Below are 26344 nucleotides of genomic sequence, written 5' to 3' on the forward strand. Positions count from 1 at the left end.
CAGGTGCTTTTGCAAATAGCTTTCCCCCTCATACAATCATCTTCAATTAGGAATGTGAGAAATGTAGCAGAAGAAAACAACCAGTTTGGGACAAAATGGAAACAATAGACTATAATGTTTTTGGTGACCTTCAATTCTACTTGTTTTTCTTATAAATAAAGATAAAATGTTAGGCTGTATGAAGTCCGAAACCATTTGTGTGCTGAAAAGCAGAAAGCACTTATAAACCTTTTGCTTCTTTTGGCAAGATGAAGTATATCTATGCTCTCCTTGCTTTGACAGGTTTCATTTGGATTAATCAGTTTGGAGCAAAAGGACATGACTGAAATATCTTTTCAGAGGAAATGTTACCAGCTTGGCTGTTAGCAACTCCAAAAGTGAGGTCAGTAGATATTATTTGCTTAAATTTTGAATTTGACAAATCATTGTTGAAATAATCTGGGAGCATTTATCAACATGCTCCATTTTAAGGTGTAGTCCAGTAACCATAGTCTGATGCAATAAAATATGTATTTGTGTATAAGATTTATCACTTTCTATGTATCAGCAGATGTCAGTTCCATCTCTGGATTTGGAAGCTAAGCAGGCTCAACCCTGGCTAGTATTTGAATGGGAGACTGACAGAAAGTTGAAAAGTTATTCCAGAAGAAGGTGATGCCACATCACTGCACCAACTGCCTCCAGAAACTTTTTTTTTGTATATAAAGTTTTTTATTTTTTCATTTTCATAGCATATAATCACATGTATACTATTACATAGCCAACATTGTATTGTATTATTAAATGTTTACATCAATTCATCTTACCATCAACTCCCAAAAACAATTATTGGCTCTTCTGCTCTCCATACACCATCTTTGTACCTTATCCATCACTTTCTTCTCCCTCTCTCCTCCCCCCTACCTCCTTTCTTCCCTCTGTCATCCTTTTCTACTTCCCCTTCCTTGTCACTCCTCACCTCTGATTGGTCATAGCTGTTCAAAATATATTCATTGGAACAAGCTTGCATACAGCCAAAACTCGGATATGTTTCTTCTTCGCCTCCTGCTTTTCCAAGTTCTGATTTATGGCAGTTGATTAATTAGATTTTCCCACACAGGCAAGATTAGGTTATCAGTTGTCAATGAGGAGATAGTGCTTTTTTCTTGATCTTTCTCCCTTGTTGCATCCCATCTCTCATTAATTGGGATTGCTTAAGATATGTTAGTTAAAAGACACTTGGACGAAATAAATCTTCACGCTCCTAGACTTCTTTAAAAACACAATCTTTTCAAGTCGGAAGCCAAATTTAGAGTTAGTATTTGAGTGGATTTGTCACTTCTCTGCTTTACTCTCTTTCTGTCCGAATTGTTTCAAACAAATGACTTTTTTGTGGGGTTAGTGTTTCAACCCTCCATTTTCCTTTTCTTTCTTTTTGAAAAAAATCCCGGTCCCATCAATATTATTTATGCTCTCAAGATTATTTGCCTTTTCCAAGTTTGATTTATGACTGTGGGTTAGATGAATTTTCTTACTGGTCTTTCATTTCTTCTTCTTTTTTTTTTTTTGCAAAATATTTTTATTTCCGTTTCATTCTATACAATCACATGTTTACTGTGCATAACCAGGGCATATAACATTGAGTAATAACCACAACCCTCACTTATATAGAAAGTGTCCCCTACAATACAAACCGAATATACCACCTTGACCCACCATACACCCTCTTTCAACCCCCTCCAACTTTCATTCTTCCTTCTCACATACCCCTCTACACCTACTTCCCCTCCCCCTCTATCTAACCCTGACCCTATCACTCCCTCTCTTAATCCATTCCCTCCCTTCCTTCTCCTCCTCTTCTCTCTCACTCTCTCCACCCTCCTTCTTCTTTCACTCAGCTCCTCCCTTCGGTATACTTCTATTACCTTCCAATATATTCAGTTTGTTCTGTTTTAACACTAACATTAAAAAGCCACAGTATACAAGTGCAATCATGTACCTTAAAGTTTAACACATATTATGTTTCCCCCCTCCCCCCCTCCCCCTAGATCCCCACCTCCCTTCCCTCCCCCCCGACTTCCCAGAGACCATACATGGTATAACTTTTTGACAATCACCGTCTAGAATATCTCTACATTGATCTCAGCTTCTTTCATTTCTTCTTCACACTCCTGTTCATTTGCTTTGGCTGGAAGTCAGCTTCTTGTGCAGCATGTTGCCATGCTGCCGCCCCTACTCCGATTCAGAGGGCAAATCTCCGACCTGCGAGAGACCTGTTGCCTCCCCCTGGGTCTGATGAGAAGCTGCCCCTTCTTCGCCCCCACTCCAAGGGGGTTCCGATCTAAAAAAGATCTTGGAGATGGTTTGTCAGACAGGGTTCATGTGAGACTCTTGAGAGCCCCCCCCACCCCATGTCTGTCCAGCAGGAGAACTAACCAATCAAATCTGCCTCCAGAAACTTTTGATTGGGATTGGTTGCCATGAAAACTACATCATCTTAGGGTTACCAAATTTGATTTGAAAGAGATTTTACCACAGTTTGGAAATTCTGCTGACAAATCCACAATCCATTGCACTAATTTTTCAGCTGCATTGTAGTTCACTATGGAGACTTGGGGGTGGGGGCACAAATTTTTATTTATAAAATTATTATCCCACCTTTATTACTTTAATTGCCATTCTCATAATTAAAATAGTAAATGTTGCATCTGTAAATGTAGATCCAAGGTTGACGATTGGTTAATCCCAGACTCCACTTTTAATGATGAAAAAATGTTAACAGTGGAACACTTATACTAAATTTCAGTTTGGTACAACACCCTATAGTGGTGGTTCCTTCTTTCCTTTGTAATAAAAAGACTTATGTAATGGGCACAGATCTTTTCCAATATACTTCCTGCTAAGATACCAAGGTATTTAAGATTTCATAGGATATTATATCCATTATGGGATGGGGATCTGCTGAATTTCCAGGAATGAGATGACACTTGTTAATCAGCTTTTTTCTCTTTTTATTAATCAGATTCCTATGAAGAGCTCAGAGAAAAGCATTTTGAAGTATATGCCCAGCAAAACTCATCTCATCTCAAGGGTGTTATTCACCTCTCTTCTGCCTCTGTCTATGAGTTTGGTCAGCCATGGCTAGAGAAGTTTATTTATTGCTTCTTTTATTGTTCTGTGGGAGAACAATTTCTGAACGGCAGCCTTTGCCTCAAATGCCTTCTGAAACACTAGATTTTGGGTATGTTCCCCACAAGATATACAACACCAACGCTTACTATGAGCCCGGAACAATAGGGATTTTGTTCCACATTGTCCACGCTTTCATCTGCATTGTTCAGCCCAATTACTTCCCTCAAGGTAGGTATATATTTAATATTAATTTGGCTTTGAAAAATAAAAGAAGATCCTATCTGAGATGGCAGTTTTGCAAAGCAGTGTAGTTTATGTTTTGAGAGAAACTCAATGTGCCAAATCAACAGAAGAGAGGAATGATTTTCTTGTGAATAGTTTTGAGTGTGTGTGTGTATAAATATGTATGTATATATATGTGTGTTTTGCTAAATTACCAGAAAGAAGAGTAGTGGAAAAGGTTTTAGAAGAAGAAGCCATCTGGCATTTTCCCCCAGAACAAAAATTGTGTTTTGAGGCAAGATGGTTGTGAATCAAAAGTTAACTTGTTCTTCTTGGAGGGATCTGATTTCTGAATAAGCTTACTCTCTGATTATTTATTTGTTAAATTTATTTGCCACCTGTCCCACTGTGGGGCTACTCTAGGAGGTTCTCTTATTTTTGTCTTACCAGGTAAAATAATAATTGGGGATGGCAGAATATTCCCAAAGTGAAGAATTTGGAAATGTCACATAGATGAAATGGGGGGATGTAATTTCTCTCCATAGATATTTATAGAGGACATAGGGAATGGCCTTGAAGGACAGGAGAAAGAGCCACTACCAAGTTAGTGATCAGATAAGTGGGGCTTGTATATCTGTCCATTTCTTAAAGTGGACACTCAATACTGAATATGTCATATTATGTATTCATGGGTGTTCCATCTTGTGATAAAAAAATCCTGGCTATGTATTAATTGATGGAAAAGTAGTTATATCATTTGTTTCTGATTCTACACTGAAAGAGAGATGGCCAATTTGGCATTAGGTTAATTACATAAGTCTGTATATCTGTGAGTTGCTTAAGTACAATAATATTGTACTGATAATATTATTAGTTACTGATTTAAAGCAGAAGCAGTACTGTTATACAGTTTTCAATAGGACACAACCTTTATTAAAACAATTAATTGCCTGGCAATGAGAAGCTAACAAGAGTATCTAGAAAAAGGTTGAGAAGGGAAATATGCATTAGGACACAAACTGCACTTTTACATAATTTTAAGAGACATTGGTAACATCATATAAAGGTGGAATTTGCACCATGGATCCCCCAGAAAGTTATGAAAAAAATCAAGATGATGGCCATGAATGCATGATTAAAGATCCACCCCCCTTTTTTGCAAGTATCACCATTCTGACCCACTGTTGGTTAGTTGCAGGTGAGTGAACCAAAGTATGTATTGATTTTACACCAACTAAAACATGGACAGGTGGAATTGTGGTTATCCAGGGAAAGATGTAAAGGAGGTTTTAGCAGCCAATGTTACGAAGAATCCCTCCTTTCCTTCCCAGAAAAGCTTTCCTTTTTGATAACCTTTTTGATATTTTTCAAAAGCCTTATAATAAATAAAAAAAGCCCTGGCATAGGTCTGTTTCTTTATATGAAGAGATGGAGTTCTTTCTGCATAAATCATAAATTTCTTCGTGTTTCTATTTCAGTAACTCAGATAATTTTTAGTTTACAGCTTATCAACTTGGTTTTTATTTTACTTTTGTTTATCTATTTAAGTCTAAAACAATGCAAATAAAGTTTTAAATATTTGTGTAGCAGCTTTCTAAACTCTTCTGCGTCTTGAGCAGCAAATTTCTAAACCTTCCTATGTCTCAGACAACCCGTAGAGTTAGAAATAAGGTCAGAATAGAAAATAATAGCAGGAATTGTTGAACCATAAAACTGATTAACCTACCTCAAAAAAACCAAGATGTTTTCTTGGTGCTGAAAAGACCAGAACAGAAACCAGGCAGACTTTGTGGAAAAGACATTTTAAAGTTGGGTGTGTGTCTCCAGAGCAGGTGGGTTTACAATAGGGGAGGTACTGTAGATGGTCTTAAGGTCCATCAGGGCCTGGATGTTTATTTATTGGAGGCCTGGGATGTCTTTGGATCAATATTATTTTGGAAGAATTGTGATTTTTATTGGGGTATTGTTTTATTGGTACACTGGTACAGATGGTATCAAACAGTTTTGGCCTCTAAATATAGTAATGACCTCTTCCAATAAACAACTTGTATTGTTGCCTTGAAAATAGCATCAGATCAGGTAGATGTCCTTTTTATAGCAATCCTTAGTTGTTTACTGAGTCATTGTGTCATATAAGCTCAGCTTTGATGTGATCACACCTTAACAGAACTCATAAGGGAAGAAAAATATATTTGTTCTTAAACTCTATGGTGTTAACATTTGCTAGGACAAAATGCTATGAAGGGAAAAAAGTGAAGGTTGTTTTAATGTGTCTCCTATTGCAAAATAAAATAAAATAAAAATACAGCTGTCTCTTATAATGTTCTCTAAATTCAGATTTTTCACTAATTGCAGTTGCCCTAGAGTAGGCAACCAAACTTGGTTGATCACCTCAATGAGATGAAGGATCTCGAATTTCTCTTTTGGGGGCTCTTTTAAAAAGGACACATGACTGATCATGCTGAGGAAATGAATTCTAAGATATTAGAAAGTGGGTCAGGTCAGTTATGAGAACACCTCATTTGAACTCTTTTCTTAATCTGTTACAAATCCTCTCCAGATGGTGACCTAGAAGACAAGCTCAAGTGAGCCATAAGAAGGCAGGTTAATGAGGATGCAAACATCTAAGTAGAGTTAGTCATGTTTTCTGGAAAATGCAGAGAATTTTTCAGGTGTTTTGTATTTGTTCCATCTGTTCTTTAAAATTAAGGGGAAAGCTTTTATCTTGCTTATTTAGGTGCCTTTAGCAATAAAATGGGGAAATGCTAACGATAGTTTGGCTTCCCAGGGAAGTCAAATACTTATTTGAAGGCAGGGTTTTCCCTCTTATATTTATAATATATTTCCTTATATTTGAAAGCCATCACTACAAAATTAAGATATTTCAAGGACATTAATGGCCAGGGTGATCCCAATCAGCTTGGAGTAGCTATTAGCTATTTGCTTGATGCAACAGACCTATCTGTAATCTCCCACAAATGAAAATTGTTGAAAATCCTCAGGATGCAGAAAAACCATCACAGCAAAGAAAAGAACAGTATCTGAGCTTTCTCTTTATTTATTAGTTTTCCATATTTGGGATATTCTTTGAATGAAACATGGTAGAATCGTGTGAGTTACAGTACATGTGAGTTTCATGTGCCACCTGTCTTCATTCAAATATCTTTAGACAGACCTTTTTTGGATCCAAGAATAGTCAATGCATGTATTTATATGCACATATGTTCATGTATGGTGCATTTGTAAATCAGGAAGGGGGAACTTTGGGGGCTGGTGAATTCTATTGTAAATTTTCAGACTGTCATAACAGTCCTAAAACTGTTTTATTCTGTTTATTCACAAAATGGATGCCACAGTGGGCAGTATAAGTCCCAAGACATACTTTGAGTAAAAGGAAAAGTGTGGATTCTTGGCACTCTCTGAGCTTGGTTGTTTTCATTATCAGATTAGGCAATATCATTATTATAGAAATATGATATCCGACTCTGGCCGAAGGTATGCATGGAATCCTCCCTCCAATCCAACCTGATAATAGTCATGGCAATGCTTTACAAGTTGACATCCGGCTCCCCTCACTTCCCAAAAGCAACCTGTGTGACACAGAAACAAATTGAGTACAGATATGTAATTTAGGAATGCATTCCTTCCCCAGGGTTGCCTGGATTTTCTGCATGGAATTTTGCTGTAAGGCAATCAGCCTGGATATTCCTACTTTTTATCCAAGATGCCTCTGATAAGGGATAGCCCTTCCACTGGTTAAGTATTGGAGTTGTCTCCTGTGCCACCTCAAATCAAGGACTCGTTGAACTTGATAATGAGTTTGGCCCCCTATGATCACAGGGCCTGGGGGCTCCCAGGGTAGTGGTCTCAGAGAGGATCCGATCATGGGTTTTAAGAATTCTGTGCCTGTTTGGAGAACAGGTTTATTACAGTCCAAATCACCATGTTTCCTCCCACTTTTCAGCAACTCTACTATAAAGTCTATTACGATCTCCTCCCACAGACTCATTGGCTCTGCTACTGTTTTCAGCAATCCGAGGGGGGGGGGGTCCGGTTGTCTCTTCATTGTGGCACAGAAGGTGAAATCTTTCACGTAACTATCCACATCTTTCTTTATGCCAAGCCACCAGAATTGCCTCCGGGCTAAGAGTAAAGTCTTTAGGAACTCAAAGTGGCCTGCTGGTTTGGTGTCGTGGCTCCTCTGGAGAATTAGGGTGCATAAGGATTCTGGAACGTAGAGTTTCATCCCCTTCCATGCAAGGTCATTTCTTTTAGTCAAGATGCGTTGGTTATTCTGGAACCAGGGGTCTGCTAGCAGTTCGGTTTTTAGCCTTGTGGTTAGGTCACTTGCGGGTTGGTTTTGCCAGCCACAGTGTTGCTGCCTGGTGGTCACTTGGGCAGCTGTTTGAGTAGAGGGAATGATGGTGTCCACTATGTGCTCCCATTCGCATGTGTACTGAGGCATGCAGGAGTGGGTGTCAGCTAGAAAGTTCTTCCCCCCTGGAATGTGCTTTAACAGAAAATCAAAACGGTTGAAGTATTGAGCCCATCAGATTTGTTTGGGTGATAGTTTCCATGGGGTCCTAAGCGCCTCCGGATTTTTTTGGTCAGTCCAGACTTTGAACGGTTTCTGGCCCCCTTCCAACAGGTGTCTCCAGGTTAGCAGTGCCCATCTCACTGCGAAAGCCTCCTTTTCCCATGTGGCCCATCGTCTCTCTGTATCTGTGAGCTTGCAGGAGGTGTAGGGTTGTACGTTTCCTAAGTTGTTTCTTTGGAGTAGCACCGCTCCCACTGCCATGTTGTTGGCGTCTGCCTGAATCACGAAGGGTTGCTCGGGGTCAGGATGCTTCAGCACTGGCTCCTTTGCAAACATTTCTTTTAGTGTTTCGAATGCCTCTTGGCAGGTTAAGTCCCACTGTAGGGGTTGTCCAGGATGAGGTTTCGTTCCTGGGCTCCCTGTCTTCAGGAGGTCTGTCAGGGGTTTGGCAATTTTTGCAAAGGAGGGGATGAATTGCCTGTAGAAGTTTGTGAACTTTAGGAAGCTTTGTAGCTGTCTTCAGGTGCAAGGGGGTTGCCAGCCTAAGATAGCTTGTACTTTGGGTCCATCTCTATTCCCTTATACTATTTGACACCCAGTAACCCAGGTAGTCTAACCGTGCATGGTGGAATTCGCATTTTGATACCTTGATGTACAGGTTGGCTGCCAGAAGTTTTTCCAGTACTTGGCGGACCAGGGGTATGTGGTTGGCCATGGTCTCCATGTAGATAAGGATGTCGTTCAGGTAAATGAGGACCCTCTTGTAGAAGTGCTCATGCAGCACCTCGTTTATTAACTGCATGAATACCACTAGGGCCCTCGCAGTCTGAAAGGCATCACTTTAATTGAAAGCTCCCTAGGGGGCAGTTGAACACTGTTTTCCACTCATCTCCTTCTCTGATACGTACTCGGTAGTATGCTTCTCTGAGGTCTAGTTTGGTGAAGACTTTTCCCTTGGCCAGATGAGATAGCATGTCCTTCATGAGGGGGAAGCGGGTATAGGTTGTGTACGCGCAGCCCATTTATCCCTCAAAAGTCCACACACAATATCATAGTTCCATCTTTTTTTTTCTGTGAAGAGTGGTGCTGTGACCTGTGGCTTAGCTGGCTCAATAAACCCCCTTGCTAGGTTTTTGTCTATGTAGTTGCGCATCTTTTGCATTTCCCGGGGCATCATGGCGTATAGTTTGGGCTTGGGTAGTTTTTCCCCAGGGATGATTTCGATGGCACAGTCTGTCTCATGGTGAGGAGGCAGAACATTGCACTCGGCCTCGTTGAATACTTCTGTGAGGTCCTGATATTCCATCAGGATTAGTTCGGCCTCTGGGGTTTTGTCAGATGTGGTTGCCACTTGTTCTTGTGGGCTCTTGGGGGGGGTTCCTGTGTGGGTGGTGTTTCTGCTAGCTGGTGTGGGAGGGGTTGGGGCCCCTTGATATCCTAAGTCTGCGGGTATCCCCTTTCCACCAGATGGTCGGTCCCCACTTGTCTAGCCAGGAAAGTCCCAGTATGACTGCATATGTCATTTTGGGGGCTATTATGAATCAAATTACTTCCCAGTGATCCGCTAGCTCTAGCCTCACTGGTTCAGTCAGGTGGGTGGCATAGGATCCTCCCATTAGGGACCCATCAACCTGCTTGAACCGGATTGGGTGGGCCAGTCTTTCTGTTCTGATCCCCAGTTTCAGGACTGTGGTTAGGTTGATCAAGCACCTCGTGCAGCCTGAGTCTATTAGGGCTTGAAAATCCCCCTGGTTTCCTGTTTTTGAGGCTGTGAGGCATATTGGAAAAAGGAAAGGGTGAATTGGGTCACTCACCATTGGGTCATTTTCTCCCTCATCCTCACTGTCATATGATTCAGGTGACTGGTTGTCATTGCCTGGGGTTCCACCACTTTCGCCTGAGGGGGAAGGGGCCTCTGCAGCCTGGAGGGCTTTTCCGGACCTGTTGGTGGTCCGTTTGGGGCCTTGTTCTGGTCATGCCATGGGCGGTGGGTCTGGACTTGGTTTTGGGGATGGGGTTGGGCATGCAGCTGCCATCTGGCCCATTCCCCCGCATCTGTAGCATTTCAGTGGACTTCGAGGGAGGGCTGGTCTCAGGCCCTGCTGAGGTGCTGTGGTTCCCCGTCAGCTGGGTGGTTTCAGGTCAGGTTGACCTCTCTCTTTTGTGTCTGGTTGCTTTCTCATGTCGTTGGCACACAGCCTGCTGTTGACTTTTGTTGCTACTCGGAACCACTCAAGAGAGTCGATTTGGGATGTCGCAGTATGCAGTTATCTGGGCAATTTGCTTGTCCAGGCTTGTCCTGAAAAAATGCACTAGCAGCTGCTCTGGTAAAGGGGGTAGCCTTCCTATTACCCTCCTAAATTTATGGATGTGCTCTTTGATGGGGCAGCCCCTCTGCTTTAGGTTGCTGAGTTCCTCTTCTGCATATGGGTCCTCCTCCACCTCCTCACATCTGGCCTCTAGCAGTTGCAGGAAGTCATCTATGTCTTGCAGTTGGAGGGGCTCTCCTCTTGTGGAGAGCTGCTAACCATTCCTTTGCTTCTCCCTCTAGCCCCTCTGCAATGGTATTCACCATGGCCCTGGGGGATGGTTAGAGGTGCCCATAGGTGGATATCAACTGAATGAAGGAATAGAGTTACCTGGTCTGAGTCCCCGTCAAACTTTCCCCTGAATTGAATTGAACTGACTCAATTTGCTAAAAATCTGTAAACCGCTTAGAGAGGGCTGAAAGCCCTATGAAGCAGTATATAAGTCTAATAAATAAACAAATAAATAAATAAATAAATTTATGGTTTATACAAAGAAACAACAGAACTAGATCAGATACTAACAGGGACAGGTGAAAAACTAATATAAAACTTCTATAGCTATCTACTGAGCATTAAAATAGATGAAGAACAAGGAAGCAATGATAGTATTGGCTAAAAACTTTGGTTATACTATAGAGTTAGATAAATGGCAGAAACTGTGGGACAGGAACTATAAACCAACAATGTCAACTAGCTATGAGGAAAATTTATATAAAATGTTTTATAGATGGCACCTTCCAACAGCTAGACTGGCAAAGATGTTTAAGAACATGTCCACTAAAAGTTGGAAATGTAATCAGATACCAGGTTTGTATTCTCACATGTGGTGGACATGCACAAAGGCAAAAAAATACTAGACAAAAATACATACCTGGTTAGAAAAATGGTAAAGCAACATATACATTTAAAACCAGACATATTTTTGTTGGGCATCTTATCAGAAAAGTACAATAAAAGAAATACATATTTAATTTTATATGTGATAATGGGTAGAATTGTGTTTGCACAACAGTAGAAAAATGAAGAGATCCCCTCAGATGTAAGTGTAATAAAACATATTAGAATATGCAGAAATGGAAAGATTAACACTTAAAATTAAGGAGAAGGAAGAAACAGAATAATTTTTTAACATGGGATTCATTTTACCAATGTCTAACAGAAACAGAAGTTAGAAATTTAAAAGCTTAAGAGAATTATTAATTATATAAAGAATGATTACTAAAATGGATAAGCAAATACTATTATGATGTGATCATTATTAATGTTATGAATATTATTGTTATTATTACCATTACAATTTCTCAAAATTAAGTGTACCCAGACAACACACTGTTTATGTAGACATTGACTCTTTTATGTTTATAAAAATAAATTATAAAAAATAAATTTAAAAAAGGAATTCAAGTAAGAGGTTATGGCCTGCTAAAAGTTTCATTTTCTTTTTCAGTCAACATAAAATAATAAAGAGGGGAATAAAACGTAACAAATACAATCAGGATTGACAGAGAGAAATAAGTTTTAATTGTATATTAGCAACTATAAAATAAATAAAATATACTCTGAACACCCTGATTACAATAATAACATGTTTACTTTTCTAATAATAATAAATCTAACATTATATATATATATATATATATATATATAGATAGATAGATAGATAGATAGATAGATAGATAGATAGATAGATGATAGATAGATAGAGATAGATAGATAGATAGATAGATATAGATATATAGATATATAGATATATAGATATATAGATATATAGATATATAGATATATAGATATATAGATATATAGATATATAGATATATAGATATATAGATATATAGATATATATAGATATATGTTTTTTTATTTGTGCTGATAAATAAATAAAGGGAGACTAGTATAGATCTATTTCAAGCTATTTAGCTCTCATCAGCTAGCCATACCCTTACTGGGATTTGAACCTGAGAGCTAAATAGCTTGAAATAGATCTATACTAGTCTCCCTTTATTTATTTATCAGCACAAATAAAAAAACACAAATATAACAAAGGCAACAGTAAAAATATTGGGTTTCTGTCGTGATGGACTCTTGTGACGAGCCGAAGGACAGATGATGGAAGCAGTTAGCTTCCTCCCATAATTGGGGCTTACCAGGGGTTGTAAAAAAAAAATCTAATAGATGTATATGTATATGTATATGTATATGTATATGTATATGTATATGCATATGCATATGCATATGTATATGTGTGTGTGTATACACACACACACACATACATACAAATAAATAAATAAATAAATCATCAGTCACACTACCACCACACTCATGTATTCATTGAAGCCTGGCATTTCATAAGCAGTTCCATCAACGGACACTTGACCTACAACCTGCCTACAAACCTCTCAGAATCCAAATCAACCGCATAGCCAACGAGAGACAGCACCAACCTTCAACAAACAAATGCAACTCACCACCACCAACAGGTCCCCTCCCAATGACCCTGACCTGATATAACTTCCCTACCACAAGATGCATCACAAGACACTCATTTGACACACACACACCTAAAGCCCTTATAAACAGAAGACACTGACAGAGGTGGGTTGCTCCCAGTTCAGCCCGGATTGCGTGAACCAGCAGTAGCGGTGGCAGGAGGCTCCGCCCACCCACCTAGATGTTTCTCTGCATGTGCAGAAGCATCGTGTGTGCAAGTGCACAAGCGAACCAGTAGTAAAAAAATTAGAAACCCACCACTGGACACCGACATCACCTAAACTCTGCTGAAGATGTTACTTTAGCCTGGTAACAAAACATTCAGAAATCAACCCACAAGCTGGGTTACCCTCATTCTATACCTGAGCTACAGATATTTGCCACTATTGCAAAGATTAATGTGGCTGAGACCTGATATAGCCCTATGAGGGGCAGGTATAATAAAACATATGGCAATAGTATCATTAAAAACAGGAAGAGGGACTGAGAAGAATATTAATGCACTTAGACTTGTAAATAAGCTTTGGAAGATAATCTTTTAGCTCTGTGATAAAGCATATGCTGGGTAAAGTCTTGGATAAGTATTAGTTATGGCAAACAGCATTTGCATCTTCACCAGCAATATAATACAAAACATTTAGTTCTCTGGCCACTTTATAATATATCTGACCAGTCAAGCCAACATGATCCCCTTTTGATTTTGCTTGTACAAATAGATTGTAAATGGATTTCTGAGAGACATCCTTTAAAACAACTTGTGTAATCGTAACTATTCTAGAAATATCTTAAGAGAGAGAAAGTTCATACTATGCAATTCCCTTCCCCCCCCCGAAAACTTTTTTAAAAACCCCTCTTTCCACAGGCCATTTCGCATTTCTGTTTTTACTACTGCCTTCTGCTCCATGTATACCTAGCTTCTTCCCCAACTGCTCATGGTTAAGATAGGCGATTAACTTCTTTGCTGAGTGCAGGCTATGTCTTTTGCTTCATTGAAGAGGGCAGTCATACTAGTTCCATTGAAAAAGCCTTCTCCTGACTCAGCAGAATTTACTGATTACAGTGAATCATCAATTCTAATAGTCTGTTCTGGGTAGCATGATTGAGAAGCTTCAGAGTTGTCTGGCTGAAACAGAATTTGTGGCTCCATTTCAGTCAGAGCTTTCTCCAAGAAATGGTACTTAGGCTGCTATGGCTACTATGGATGCCTTGGTAGATGATCTGGCCAGAAACTAGAATGGGAGAGACCAAATCTACTATTTCTCTTACATTTCTAGGCTTCTTTTGAGACCATTAGCAACAGCATTGTTCCTGGCCATTTGGAATAGCAATAGCAATAGCAGTTAGACTTATATACCGCTTCATAGGGCATTCAGCCCTCTCTAAGCGGTTTACAGAGTCAGCATATCACCCCCACAGTTTGGGTCCTCATTTCACCCACCTCGGAAGGATGGAAGGCTGAGTCAACCTTGAGCCGGTGAGATTAGAACCGCTGAACTGCAGATAACAGTCAGCTGAAGTGGCCTGCAGTACTGCACCCTAACTACTGTGCCACCTCGGCTCTGGAAGAGTTGGACATTGGGACTCTGTTTTGCAGTGCTTCTGGTCCTCTCTGTTATGATGTGCCAAGAAGGTACATCCTTTTAACAAACTGCATCACTATTTGGTTTGGTGGCTGCAGTGCCTCAGAGAGAAAGTCCATTCAGAGAATGGTAAGGACAGCCGAGAAGATTATAGGAAGCTCACTTCCTATTATTCAGGATACTGCTTATAAGTGCTATGTGCTTAGAGCTCAAGGCATTGTTAGAGACCCCACAAACCCACTTCATAGTCTGCTTCTGCTGCTCCCCTCTGGGAGGAGGTTTTGAAGTATTTCTAGCAGGACTACCAGATTCTATAACAGCTTTGTTCCCTATGCCATCCGTTTGGTTAACTAACAAGATTTATTTTTCTCGTCATGTGCATGTATTCATCCAAACTAGACTGTGTTGTTTCTCCGTGTCATATAAAATATGTGGGTATATGCATAATTTTGTATTTATATATCTATTTATTTATGTTTATGTAGTGTATATTGGAGGTGGATTTTTAGTGATTTTTTTTAGTGATTTTATTGACATTTGTAGGCCGCCCTTTTCCCTGAGGGGACTCAGGGCGGCTCACATAAAATCAGGGAGGGGGAAATGCAAACAGTAACATTGACACATATAATAAAAACAATAAGCAACATGCATTCATCATTTGGGAGGGGCAGACCCTTTGAGAGCTGTATGCAATGAAATGTGATTTTAATGTATGCCGATTAGTGTACATTCAAAGCAGTGGTGGGTTTCAAAATTTTTTAGAACCTCTTCTGTAGGTATGGCCTGTTTTGTGGCAGTGGCTTGCCAACCATGTGACCGAATGGGAGTGGCTTGCCAGCCATGTGACCAAGTGGGAGTGGCTTGGCTGCTCAGCAGACCTGCCCAGTACGAAAGAGGTGAAGTGGCCAGATAGGAAGGCTGTTGAGGTGGTAAAGTACGCCCAGGCCCAACAAGCAAAAAGCGGTCATTGCGAGTGGAGAAAGCCAGATCACAATCGGCTCCAGGCCGCCCAGGTCCAGCCAGGATCGTGTGACTCCCTCTCATCTCTGCTGGGCCTGGGCGGCATGGGCGTACTTTACCACCTCCACTCGGCCTTCCTATCTGGCCATTTCACCTCCTTCGGGCTGGACAGGCCTGGTACTCTGGGTGGCAAGGGCAGTGGCCTAATGGACCTGCACGAGTTGCTGGTAGTTCAGTGGTGGCATTGGCCACAATGGTGCCAAGGTGTGTCAGGTGCACAAGGAAAATGCGCTCCACATGCGGACCAATTGCAAGAGGTGTAAAGGGGGCCGAGAAGATGACCAGCAACGACCTGCTCTCCAACTGCAAACAGAAACAGACGGGATGAAGTAGGCAGGCAGCAATCACCCCATACCCGGTCTCACCTTGTCTTGGCCCACAATGGCAGTAGTTGGAGGCAGAGTGGTGCAGGGGAGAGGTACACGATCCGGTCTGCTGGATGTGCCAAGCAGCCACCTGCCTGTTCCAACCATGTGGGATGGAGTATGCACATGGTCCGCATCACGTGCTCTCCCTGACTCTGCCTGCTACCGCCACACCTGCTTTCCAGGGCCATGTGTGCTGTCAGACACATCCCCCTCTGCATGTGCACACACCAGTGGTGGATTTCAAATTTTTTTTTAGAACCTATTCTGTAGGTGTTGCCTGTTTTGTGAGAGTGGCTTGGTGGTCATGTGACTGGGTGGGAGTGGATTGGTGCTTATGTGATCAGGTGGGAGTAGCTTGGAAGTCATGTGACTGAGTGGGAGTGGCTTAGCAGTTATGTGACTGGGTGGGAGTAGCTTGGCAGTCATGTGACTGGGTGGGAGTGGCCAAGTCGATGTCACTGGATTCTTTGCCCCAAAAAATGACCTACAAAAAGAAGATATAAAAAAGGAAATTTATTATTTTGTGCACTTACTACTTAAATAAGAATAAAATAAGTACACAAAACAATAAAACAGCTACTTACAGAGGAAATATGGCTATCCTTGCCGGTCTTCAACATTACTGACCACCTTACACACATTTCCAGTCCCTTTGCTTCTTCCCTCTTCCTGGATTCACTCAGAAGTTTTTAAAGCTCACAGCCTGTGCACATACAAGACATGTTTAAAACCCATAGCCTGTGCACAGCACACACACTTCCAGTCCCTCTGCCTCTTCCTTCTTCCTGGATTTACTCAGACATTTTTAAAACTCACAGCCTGTGCACACGAACACACTTCCAGCTCCTCTGCTTCTTGCCTCTTCCTCCTGACCAATGGGTATGGGAGGGCACGCTAAATTTCACCATCCGGTACGGCCGTACCGGTTGAAACCCACCCCTGGCACACAGACACCTGAAAGGTCAGAAATGCTTATTTTCAACCTGGTGGAATCCATCCCGGGATGAGGTGGGCCAGGCCCAAACAACACTGGCCCGTCGCCTTCTATACGCATGCATGCACACAGGGATGGGGTGGGCCAGGCCTGTGTGCATGTGCACCTGCCTCCTGTGTGCACGCATGCACGCCTGGATGGTGGCCAGGCAAAAGCGACGTGTCCCAGACTCTTAGAGTTTCCAGGGCAGCCACGCAGGCCAGATCTGACCACATCAGATGGCCCATGGGCCTTGAGTTTGGGTCTCCTCTTAAACAGGATTTTGGACTAGAAGACTTCCAAGGTCCCTTCAAACTATATTATTCTGTTAAATTTTGGATATGGATGAAAAGTGAGTACTTTGCAGTATTTTGAATGTGCTCTTTCAATAAAACTGCTTATGGGATAGCTGAACCAATAAAGAGGGGCACACCATTTCTCCATTGAATACTGGTTGGATATGTATGATTATTGGGTATAAATGGTGTTTAAAAGATTTTTTTAATTCTCTTTTTTATTATCTCTAAAAGTTGGAAATCTTGCTTTTTTACAGACCTTATCAAAAAGTTAGCACTACAGACATTTGGAAAGCATCCTGGTGATTATCAAAAGGTAAATTTATTGCTTTATTTACATTTTCATGTAATACATTTGAGATTTTCTTTGCAAGCTAAATACTGTTAAGTGCCACATGCCCTGATTACTTTTCCAGGTTCTACAGGTGAAGATCTGCTTGCTATTTCATTTTGCTTTGTGTCCTCGTAATTTCCATATAATTCAATATTTTCCTAAAAGATTTATGAAATTTTTGAAATCTATAAAAACAAAAGCATATTTCTTTTTCCATAGATCAGTTTTGCTGATAATATATTGTTGCAAAATGATTTTAAGATAAATTGAGTTCTGTAGACACAGTGGAAGCTTCTCGGGCTTCTGAATGCAGTTTTTTTATACAGGTAATCCCTAAGATACGAGTGTTCCCTTGGTGAATGTTCGAATTTACATGATAAGTGTTTACGATTGAGTCCCAAAACTACAAATGTTGCAGCACCACAGCAAGTGTTTGCCCTTATGAATGAGGCACTGCAGCATTTGCCCTGCCTATTCCCACCCCCCACCTGAAGGGTCTTCATAAGCACCAGGCCTGTGTGTTCTGTAGTCATCTTGCAAAGATCTAGAGATCCTTTGCTTTCTTGGCCTGTTTTGGCACTTCAGGCCCTTGGTAAGTACAGAGAGAATGGAGGCCTAAAGTATTGATTTGATTTGATTTGATTAAGTTTGTATACCGCTCTATTCCCGAGAGACTCAGGGCGGCTAACAATAAAAAGGGAGGGAATACAAAAAAATAAAATAAAAAACAACAATTTAAAATTCTACAACAGCCGTAACCTCGAATGGGGCTGGATAGTTCAACAGCCCCAGGCCTGCCGGAACAGCCAGGTCTTAACTGCTTTGCGGAAGGCCGGAAGGGTAGTCAGGGTCCGGATCTCCACTCTACTGCAAAATCACGCGAGATCAGTAGAGTGAGATCTCATGCTATTGATCTCTTGTGGGCTCCCGGTATTTTAGGTCTCTGTTCTCTGTAAATGGAGGCCTGGACGAGATCTGCAGCAAAAGACTTTGCAAATGGGGAGAAGGCCTGAAACATTGAAGCTTTCCTTTCATTTGCATAGCCTTTTGCCATCTTTGCAAAAAGTCTTTGCAGGCCAAAATGGAGCCCTGCGGCTCTGTTTTGGTGTGTGCGAGCCTTGTCCGACACTTTGCAGCCTGAAACAAAGCTGCGGAGGGGCTGGCTGACCCACTGAAATACCACGTGCTGCCCACAATTACTTTTCCCCCTACCCAACCTGCCGCAATGGGTCACTTAACATGCAAAAATTTAGCAAGCTGTCTCCCCTCCAGCATCTCAGCTATGTGTGCCACTCCAGAGCCCCATTTTGGTGTGCGCAGGCCTTGTCTGGCACTTTGCAGCCCAAAACGGATCTCTGGAGAGGCGCAAGGAGCTGGGAAGCTGTAGAGGAGACAGCTTGCTAGATCTTCACATGGTAAGTGACCCGGTACAGCAGGTTGGGGTAGAACCAGTGGTGGGATTCACCTTCCCTACCAGTTCGCAAATGTGAGTGTGTGCGCCTTCTGCGCATGTGCACCATCTTCTACGCATGCGCAGAAAGTCCCATATTATGTTGGGGCAGGTGGGTGGAGCCGCTACCGATTCGCTGAACCAGAGAGAACTGGCTGAATATCACCTCTGCGTACGGGGAAAGCAGTTGTGGGAAACTGAAATATTTCAGTGGAATAGGGAGGCCTTGAGTGGTCTTAAGCAGGTGGCCTGTTCCATGACTACCTCCCCCATGGTCTTCCCCACCTTGAAATACCTCAAAAGTGTGGTGCTGCATTACTAAGTTCTCTTTAAGTGCTGCTAGTATAGGTAAAGGACAGAGGAAAGAAGAGGATCTGTCACATGTTTTGATGCCCATTTCTGATTTGGGCAAACTGATTAGAAACTATATGCAAGAATAGCTGGCCAGTTGAGGAGTGTAGAGCACTGATTCTCTCTTCCTGTGTTTCAGCAAAACCTCATGGTCCATTAATGGAATATTAATAGTCCTTGGAATATTCTCTTTTGCCTCTAGAATGAGCCAATCAAGAGAAGAATAAAGCAGGACTATGAGATTGGGGCTACAAAAATCTAGAGAATCACAAGATGGTAGCAGAAAGCTATTTTCAAAATAATTGCCACCATCTAGTGATCATCCAGGTTTTTGAAGTCCTAAACTGGTAGTTCCAAAATCTTTTTAGCGTTCCAGTTGAAATCAATGTATGTTATCTATTGGTAAAGGAAGTCCTTGACTTAAGATCATATTGGGGACCACACTATCCATTGCTCAGCAAGATGGTTGGTAAATGAATCTCGCTCGATTTTACAACCTTTTTTGCCATTGTTATTAAGCAGATCTCTGCAGTTGTTAAGTGAATTACATAGCTGTTAAACAACTCCAGTTTCCCCCATTAGCTTTGCTTGCCAACGCTGGCTAGAATGGTAGCAAATGGCAATTACCATATTTTTCAGAGTATAAGACGCTCTGAAGTATAAGAATGAACCTAGCTTTTGGGGAGGAAAACAAGGGGAAATCTCTGCCTCCTAGCAATTTGTCTCTTTGCAGCAAACAGCAAATAGTACAGAAGATATACACTGTTTGTGGAGTTACATTTCAGACTATACTTGTGCAGATGCTATTAAAATTGATATGTTTTTTTGGAAGTATACATTATATTCTGCTATTCAAAGAAGATACACTAGCACTGGGGCTTTTCAGATCAAGCATTTATTTTAAAAAGCTTCTTCATTTTGATAAGTTGTCTAGAACAATAATAAAACAACCTTTAAAAAATAAGTCTAATAATTTGAACATTCTATAGGCATTTATAGTTATTGACTTAACTCCTTGCAACAAACAGCAAACAGCCTGTTTCAGTTTAGCCTGATTAGAAGAAGAAAAAATCTGCCTCTGCCTCCCAACAATTTTCTTCCTTGCAGCAAACAGCAAGTTTCACTTTCAATTTAAGTAAGGGCCTCCCAATGATCAGCTGTTTCAGGCTGCAGGGATTGCCATAGCCTATTGCTGTCTCAGCAAGCCCCATTTTCTGTTTGCTGTAAGGAGGTAAATTGCTGGGAGGCAGAGGCCAAAGGGTGGGTGGGTAGGACTACATTCGGTGTATGAGACACCCAAATTTTCACCCTCTTTTAGGGGGAAAAAAGGTATGTCTTATACTCCAAAAAATATGGTACATGATCCAGGACACTGCAGCTGTTGAAAATACATGCCTGTTGCCAAGCACCCAAATTTGGATCACATGTCTATGTGCTATGTCAGAAATAAGTATGAGGACTAGTTAGAAGTCACTTTTTTCAGTGCTGTTGTAACTTAGAAAGGTTACTAAACAAATGGTTGTAAGTTGAGGAATATCTATATTCAGTATAAGATGATGTTTATACAGTTTTATAGTTTTCAAGTATTTTCCAGAAAATAAATTCCTGTAAATCCAGGTTGATAGAGGAGGGGAGGCTAGTGGGCTTCTGGGAAGCTATTTGGGGTACTTTTCCCTGTTCATGAATCCAGATAATTATCATCAGTCTGTCTGTCTGAACAGAAATCAGGCTTCCTACTGAAAGGTTGATTGAATTCATTTAATGCTCAGGTTAATTGCAGTGATCTTCCACCTCCTTTCTCTGGTTTAGTGGTCACTAACTATTATTTCACATGTATCTCTTGTGCAACTTGAACATTTTGTTCTTTTGAACAGATGGAGAATTTCTCATTCCAAAGATTATGGTAACTCCGTAGCTCTAAAAGTTGCAGTCAACTACATTTATGAGGTTTCTGAGCCAAATTATCAAGCCAAAATCCTTCTAAATAAGTTTACCATGCAAACTAAATGCACCATCTTGGACAATTACAAAAATAAGTTTTATTTGTGAAAATCACAGTGATTTTCAGGCTTTTCATTTTTGACCACTTTAAGATAACCATATGATTGGCATGAAACTGGAATATATGGGAAATTGATTTTTTTCCCTCCCAATATCTCTTGATAGGCTCTTAGCTTAAAATAAGTACCAGTTACTTAAACATTGTTTTTATCTATTCTATGTTATTCCTACATTATTAAAACTGTGTGTGGCTTTAGTTTGTATAAAGTGTTTATTATTTTGTGCCAAATTCAGGCACATGTTTCTATGTGTTTAAAAGATCTATTTTGTGGGAGGAGAGGATGAAGCAAAAAGGGGGTCTGCTTCTCAGTTGTCAATGCATCATGGGTAAGAATGAATCATGGGAACTGGATGGATCTTCCTGAATCTTCTGGATGTGGAAGTTGAAATTTTTTTTCTCCTGCAACCTCCTGCTTCTTGACAAAGGTTTGTGACCTGGAAGAGATAGTCTGATGGAGTTCATGTGTGACCCTTTTTCTAAATTATTAGCTGTCTTCCCTGCAATAATGGACATAACACAATTGCTTTAGAGGATTTTGAAGATGACTGAAAGACACTGCCCTTTGAATGCCATAAAAAGGACTTAAGAGTTTATCAATCTACCGTATAAAGCCATAGTTTCATAGTGAGAGGAAACTTCAATATAAATGATAACCTTGTTGTATCTCATGATTGTATCTCATACACTTAAAAGGCGAATCTAAATCCATTTATATGTTGAATTGTTTTAAAAACTATGACCTTTCCCTATACTATATTTTTATGTTTTTATGTATTTTTGAACAGTTTTTGAAAGTCAAGCTACTGATTAGGAAGGTCTATGTTTGAGACATCAGTAAGTGTCTCCATAGTTTCTTATAGTATCAGAGATGCTTCTCTGTAAAACCTGGCTGGAATTGGTATGGTGACCAAGTGACTTCTAAATAGGGATTTATTCTTATGAGTTCTTCTCCAAGCCAATTCCGCTTACACCCAGGGATATAGTTGAGTAGTGGATTGGTAAGAAGTTTTTTTTTTGAATTTGGAACAATTCAAAACATTTAATGCCAAAATGGTAAAAACATTTTGACCTTCCCAGTAGTGTTTTGAGTCCAGAGCAGCCTGGTTTTTCAAAAGAATCCCTCTTTTGATCTTAAAAACTGCTGTTTTGTGCTTGAAACACTTACAGAGTAGTTAAAAATCACTGTTTCTAACTCAATACTTTGCACACCCCAGTTGATCATTCTGCTTCCAACGTTGGTTAGGCCCTCCTTGAAAAATGTTCAGATATTTCCAACTTTGTTCTCGGGCTTGAGGAAACCAGAGTGTATTGCTTTGTCCAAATCAATATCAAGTATTTGTGAAGGACTTTTAATCTTGGCCCCAACATACCAGGAAAAAGAATAAAGTGCATTATATGTCAGTAAAAAAGGCACGTTTTAAGGGAAATTTGGAATGCCTGAATTAATATTCTGTATAATATCTGTTTAACTGATTACGTAAATAATGACAAATAACCGCTTTTTATATATTATTTTTGTTAAAGAATTAGAAACTTTTTTTTCAGGTAACTGATTTATAATTAATGGCAGGAAAGAGAACAAGAGAAGACAAACTCAACAGAAACTTTAGTCTCTGGAGTAAAGTTTAATCTATATCTGAACCTGCATAAATACCTTTTTGGAAGACATAAAGGCAGGGACTGAAATCATTGCTTTTGACACAGCTGCTGTGCTGATATACCCCTAGGAATTTAACTCCCTGTATTAGTGTTTCTCAGTCTTGACAACACAAAAAGATGTATGGATTCCAACTATCAGAATTCCCCAGCCAGCATACCATTGAAATTCTTACATTTTAAAGGCTGAAGTTGAGAAAAACTGCCCTAGATAAAGTACATTTAGAAAAAACATTTAAACCTAGTAATGTTTTTCTATCTACATATTTCTATTGGATGATAAAAAAGAAATGAAATGTGATGTACTTCTGCTCCCAAAGCTAAAAATACATAATAGTTTATATCCTAAGGATAATTTGTTCTGTTGAAGGATTCAATTTGAAATAAAACATTACTTTTTTAAAAAAAATGCAGCCTGTACCAAGAGGCAGCTTCTTCTCTTAGTGGGGCTAGGACAAATTAAATGTCAGTTAAATGTTAAAATCCAAAGATATTTCACTTTGTCATTTGCATTCACATTTGCTTTGTAAATACGATTAACTTAATTATTCCTTGCCGTTTTCACTTGAATTGGGGACTGCATAAATTCTGTGAGTGCTTGATTTATAGCTCACCTGCTTTCTTTTTATTCCTGCTGCTCTGTACATCATTTTCCTCTGATTTCCACAGCCCGAAAATGTTGTATTGACTCTTCAGGTAATTTTTTTTGCTATTATCTCACATATCCTTTGCTTCTAAAATACCATGAATTGATTCTTAACCTCATCCAACAGGGTTCTTTTCAACATCCTATAAAGAAAGAAAAAAATATTTTAGCAAATATAATGGTGTTCTTTATATTGTTGATTTCATTTATAAAATACTTGTCCTATTTTAAGAAAATTGTATTTAAAATATTTATATTTATATCTTACAAAATTCCAAATGTGACCCAAAACTAAAATCAGGGTACTGATATTAACACTGCATATTGCTCTTGTTTATGCTGGAAGCTGTTTTCTTTGAGTAACTGGGATCTTTCATATGGCTTCACTGGAGGGTAATCACATGAAAATGGCTTGGGAGAGTTTGTGACACTCTTTTCATGCTTTGGTTAGTCTAGGACAGGGGTCTCCAAACTTGGCAGTTTTAAGACTTGTGGACTTTAACTCCAAGAAATGGTGTTTGTAATATGTCTGTGTATTTATATATGTTATATAAAATTATAAAATTTTATAATTATATATATATTCTGACCCCCCTTGTCCCACACCAACACACTCCGAGTCAAAGATACTTTACGGAATTTCTGAACAGACAGACAGGTCCTTGGCAGCAATCCAACACAGATAAGCCATGGCCGCAATCCAGCCTGCCAGGCTCACAATACTGTTCTCCAACATTCGTTAATGCATTGACTTCTGCAAAAGGGGCATGTGCACAAGCATTCCTTTTATAGTCTGGAGAGGAGCCTAATTACCAGCAGCTGAGTGCAATTACCTCCTGTAACTGCGCAACTGTTCCTTACTCCTATTAGCTCTCCGGTGTCGGGCATCCAGGAACAACTCACTGCTGACATCAGGATCACACTCCCTTGTCTCCTCCCCACTGGTCCAAGGCTCAGGCACCTCCTCAAGCAGCCTCTCTGCGCCCTGCTCGGAATCGGAACCCTGTCCAGGGTCCTCCACATCCTCCAGAGCTGACTCATAGGGCTCGGAGTCTGGAGGATGTGGCAGCTCCAATGGCTCCTGCTGGGCCACAACACACACACACACACACACACAATTTACCCAAATGCCATTCCTGAAATTTGTCAAACAGAGCAACCCACCCAACAATTAAGGAAACGAAGCCGAACTGCAGTACTTTTAAAACAGTGTGTCTATTCTGTTGTATTTTTGCCACTTGAATATGTGCTAAGTAAATGGCAGGTTTAGTCTTATTGCAGGCCACCATTGCATCTTATATTGTGTATATCTTGTTTCAGGCAAAAACGTCAGAGAATTCTGCCTCTCAAGAGTATTTATTTCCCTGCTGCAGCTAATAGCTGCTAGCAAGTGCATTCTCCATGGTTTATCAGTTCCCCTTTTGAAAGCTAACAGTTGACCACGCTTAATATTGACAGATTTTTTAAAAATGCTAAGCTTGGTCAGATTTGCTTAATTGTGAATTGGCAATGGCAGTTCCAATTCATCCCAGACTAGTTCTAGAGGCTAGAGTGGGCAGTACGGAAAAAGCATCGCCATAGAAGGTGAAATCAAGGAAGCCATTCATTCATTCATAGATTTCTGTAGCTATCCACAGACAAAAATGTGGCTCCAAGCAGTGTATACAATAAATACAAAAACACAATAGATCACAGGAGAACGAACCATAAATCACAACGAGGTGACAGGTGGTTTGGAGTACACCAATGTATATTACCCCTTATGGGACAAGCTCATCTCACATAGGCCCATGAATGATGTTGCTAAGGGGGAATCCAGTCTCCTTTCTTCAGAGCTGTTTCTCAGTTGAAGCTTTGCAATGTTTGAACTTAGTATTCTGAGGTCTTATGGAAGCACTTTTTGCTTTGCTTGGAATCCTTTTTCATGGATCTGAACTGTACTATGTACACCATTTACGTTGTGATGGTTCCCTTGAAGTCTCAAGAAGATTCAAATATTTCATTCCCCTATCTTTTTTTTTGAGGGGGGGGAAGATCCAGAGTGACTTGGTAAGGTCGGAGGTAGCATAAGAATGTTCTATTTGACTGGAATCCTTTCACCCATGCATTGCTGCTGCTGAAGGTACACTTTTGGAAAATGGTGAAATTATTAGAGATTCAGTTGCCCCAATTTCAAATGTGATTTTGAGTTGAGCATATGGTTGCTCTCCTGCCCTGATATATCTGTGTGCTCTGTCGCAGAATTGCCAGAGGAGAGAAGGACTAGTAGCACCTTCTGCCTCTCCTGTCTGGAGTTTAAGAGAGAATTGCATACAACAGATGGTAGTTCCTATCAAGCCCTTCCATAGGACAGTCGTGTTGAGAATGCCCAACAGCTGTTGCATTCTGAATCAGCATTACCAGTCTCACTTCCAAGTTGTAACACATGCTGCTTTTCTCTAAACTGCAGGCAATTTACTATGAAATTGGCTTCATAATCTCAGCTGCCCTGGGAATCCTATTTGTCCTGTTGCTTCCACTGATTGGCCTCTGCTTCTGCCTGTGCCGATGTTGCGACAATTGTGGTGGGGAAATGCACCAGAGACAGAAAAAGAATGTCAATTGTCGGAGGAAGTGCTTCTCCAGCCTCCTCTTGGTAACTACATTGCTAAGCAGGTAAGCTAAACACAGTAAGTTTGGGGTGACTGCCAAATAACTAAATATGTTTATTATTTCTGGAGGATTGATTGGATCAGGAATAGCAATAGCAATAGCAATAGCAGTAGACTTATATACCGCTTCATAGGGCTTTCAGCCCTCTCTAAGCGGTTTACAGAGAGTCAGCATATTGCCCCCAACAATCTGGGTCCTCATTTTACCCACCTCGGAAGGATGGAAGGCTGAGTCAACCCTGAGCCGGTGAGATTTGAACCGCTGAACTGCTGATCTAGCAGTAGCCTGCA

General features: G+C 40.5%; 1 protein-coding gene across 2 annotated transcripts in view; it reads left to right on the forward strand.

The window, feature by feature from the left end:
- Positions 1-287: 287 nt before the first annotated feature.
- Positions 288-26344, forward strand: part of PROM1 (prominin 1) — a 119786-nt gene continuing 93729 nt past the window's right edge. The window contains exons 1-5 of one of the 2 annotated variants that reach the window (XM_087724628.1): positions 288-382; positions 3002-3339; positions 17161-17219; positions 23426-23452; positions 25852-26057. In XM_087724628.1, coding sequence (XP_087580754.1) covers positions 3117-3339; positions 17161-17219; positions 23426-23452; positions 25852-26057 — 515 coding nt within the window. In that variant the 5' untranslated portion in view covers positions 288-382; positions 3002-3116. Of the gene's footprint in view, positions 383-3001; positions 3340-17160; positions 17220-23424; positions 23453-25851; positions 26058-26344 lie in introns of those variants that run through there. The other variant, XM_087724627.1, reaches the window with a different exon arrangement.

Source organism: Thamnophis sirtalis, unplaced genomic scaffold (genome assembly GCF_051295495.1).
Source record: "Thamnophis sirtalis isolate CommonGarterSnake01/CBP01778 unplaced genomic scaffold, rThaSir2_p1.2 scaffold_10, whole genome shotgun sequence".
Classification (NCBI taxonomy): Eukaryota; Metazoa; Chordata; class Lepidosauria; order Squamata; family Natricidae; genus Thamnophis; species Thamnophis sirtalis.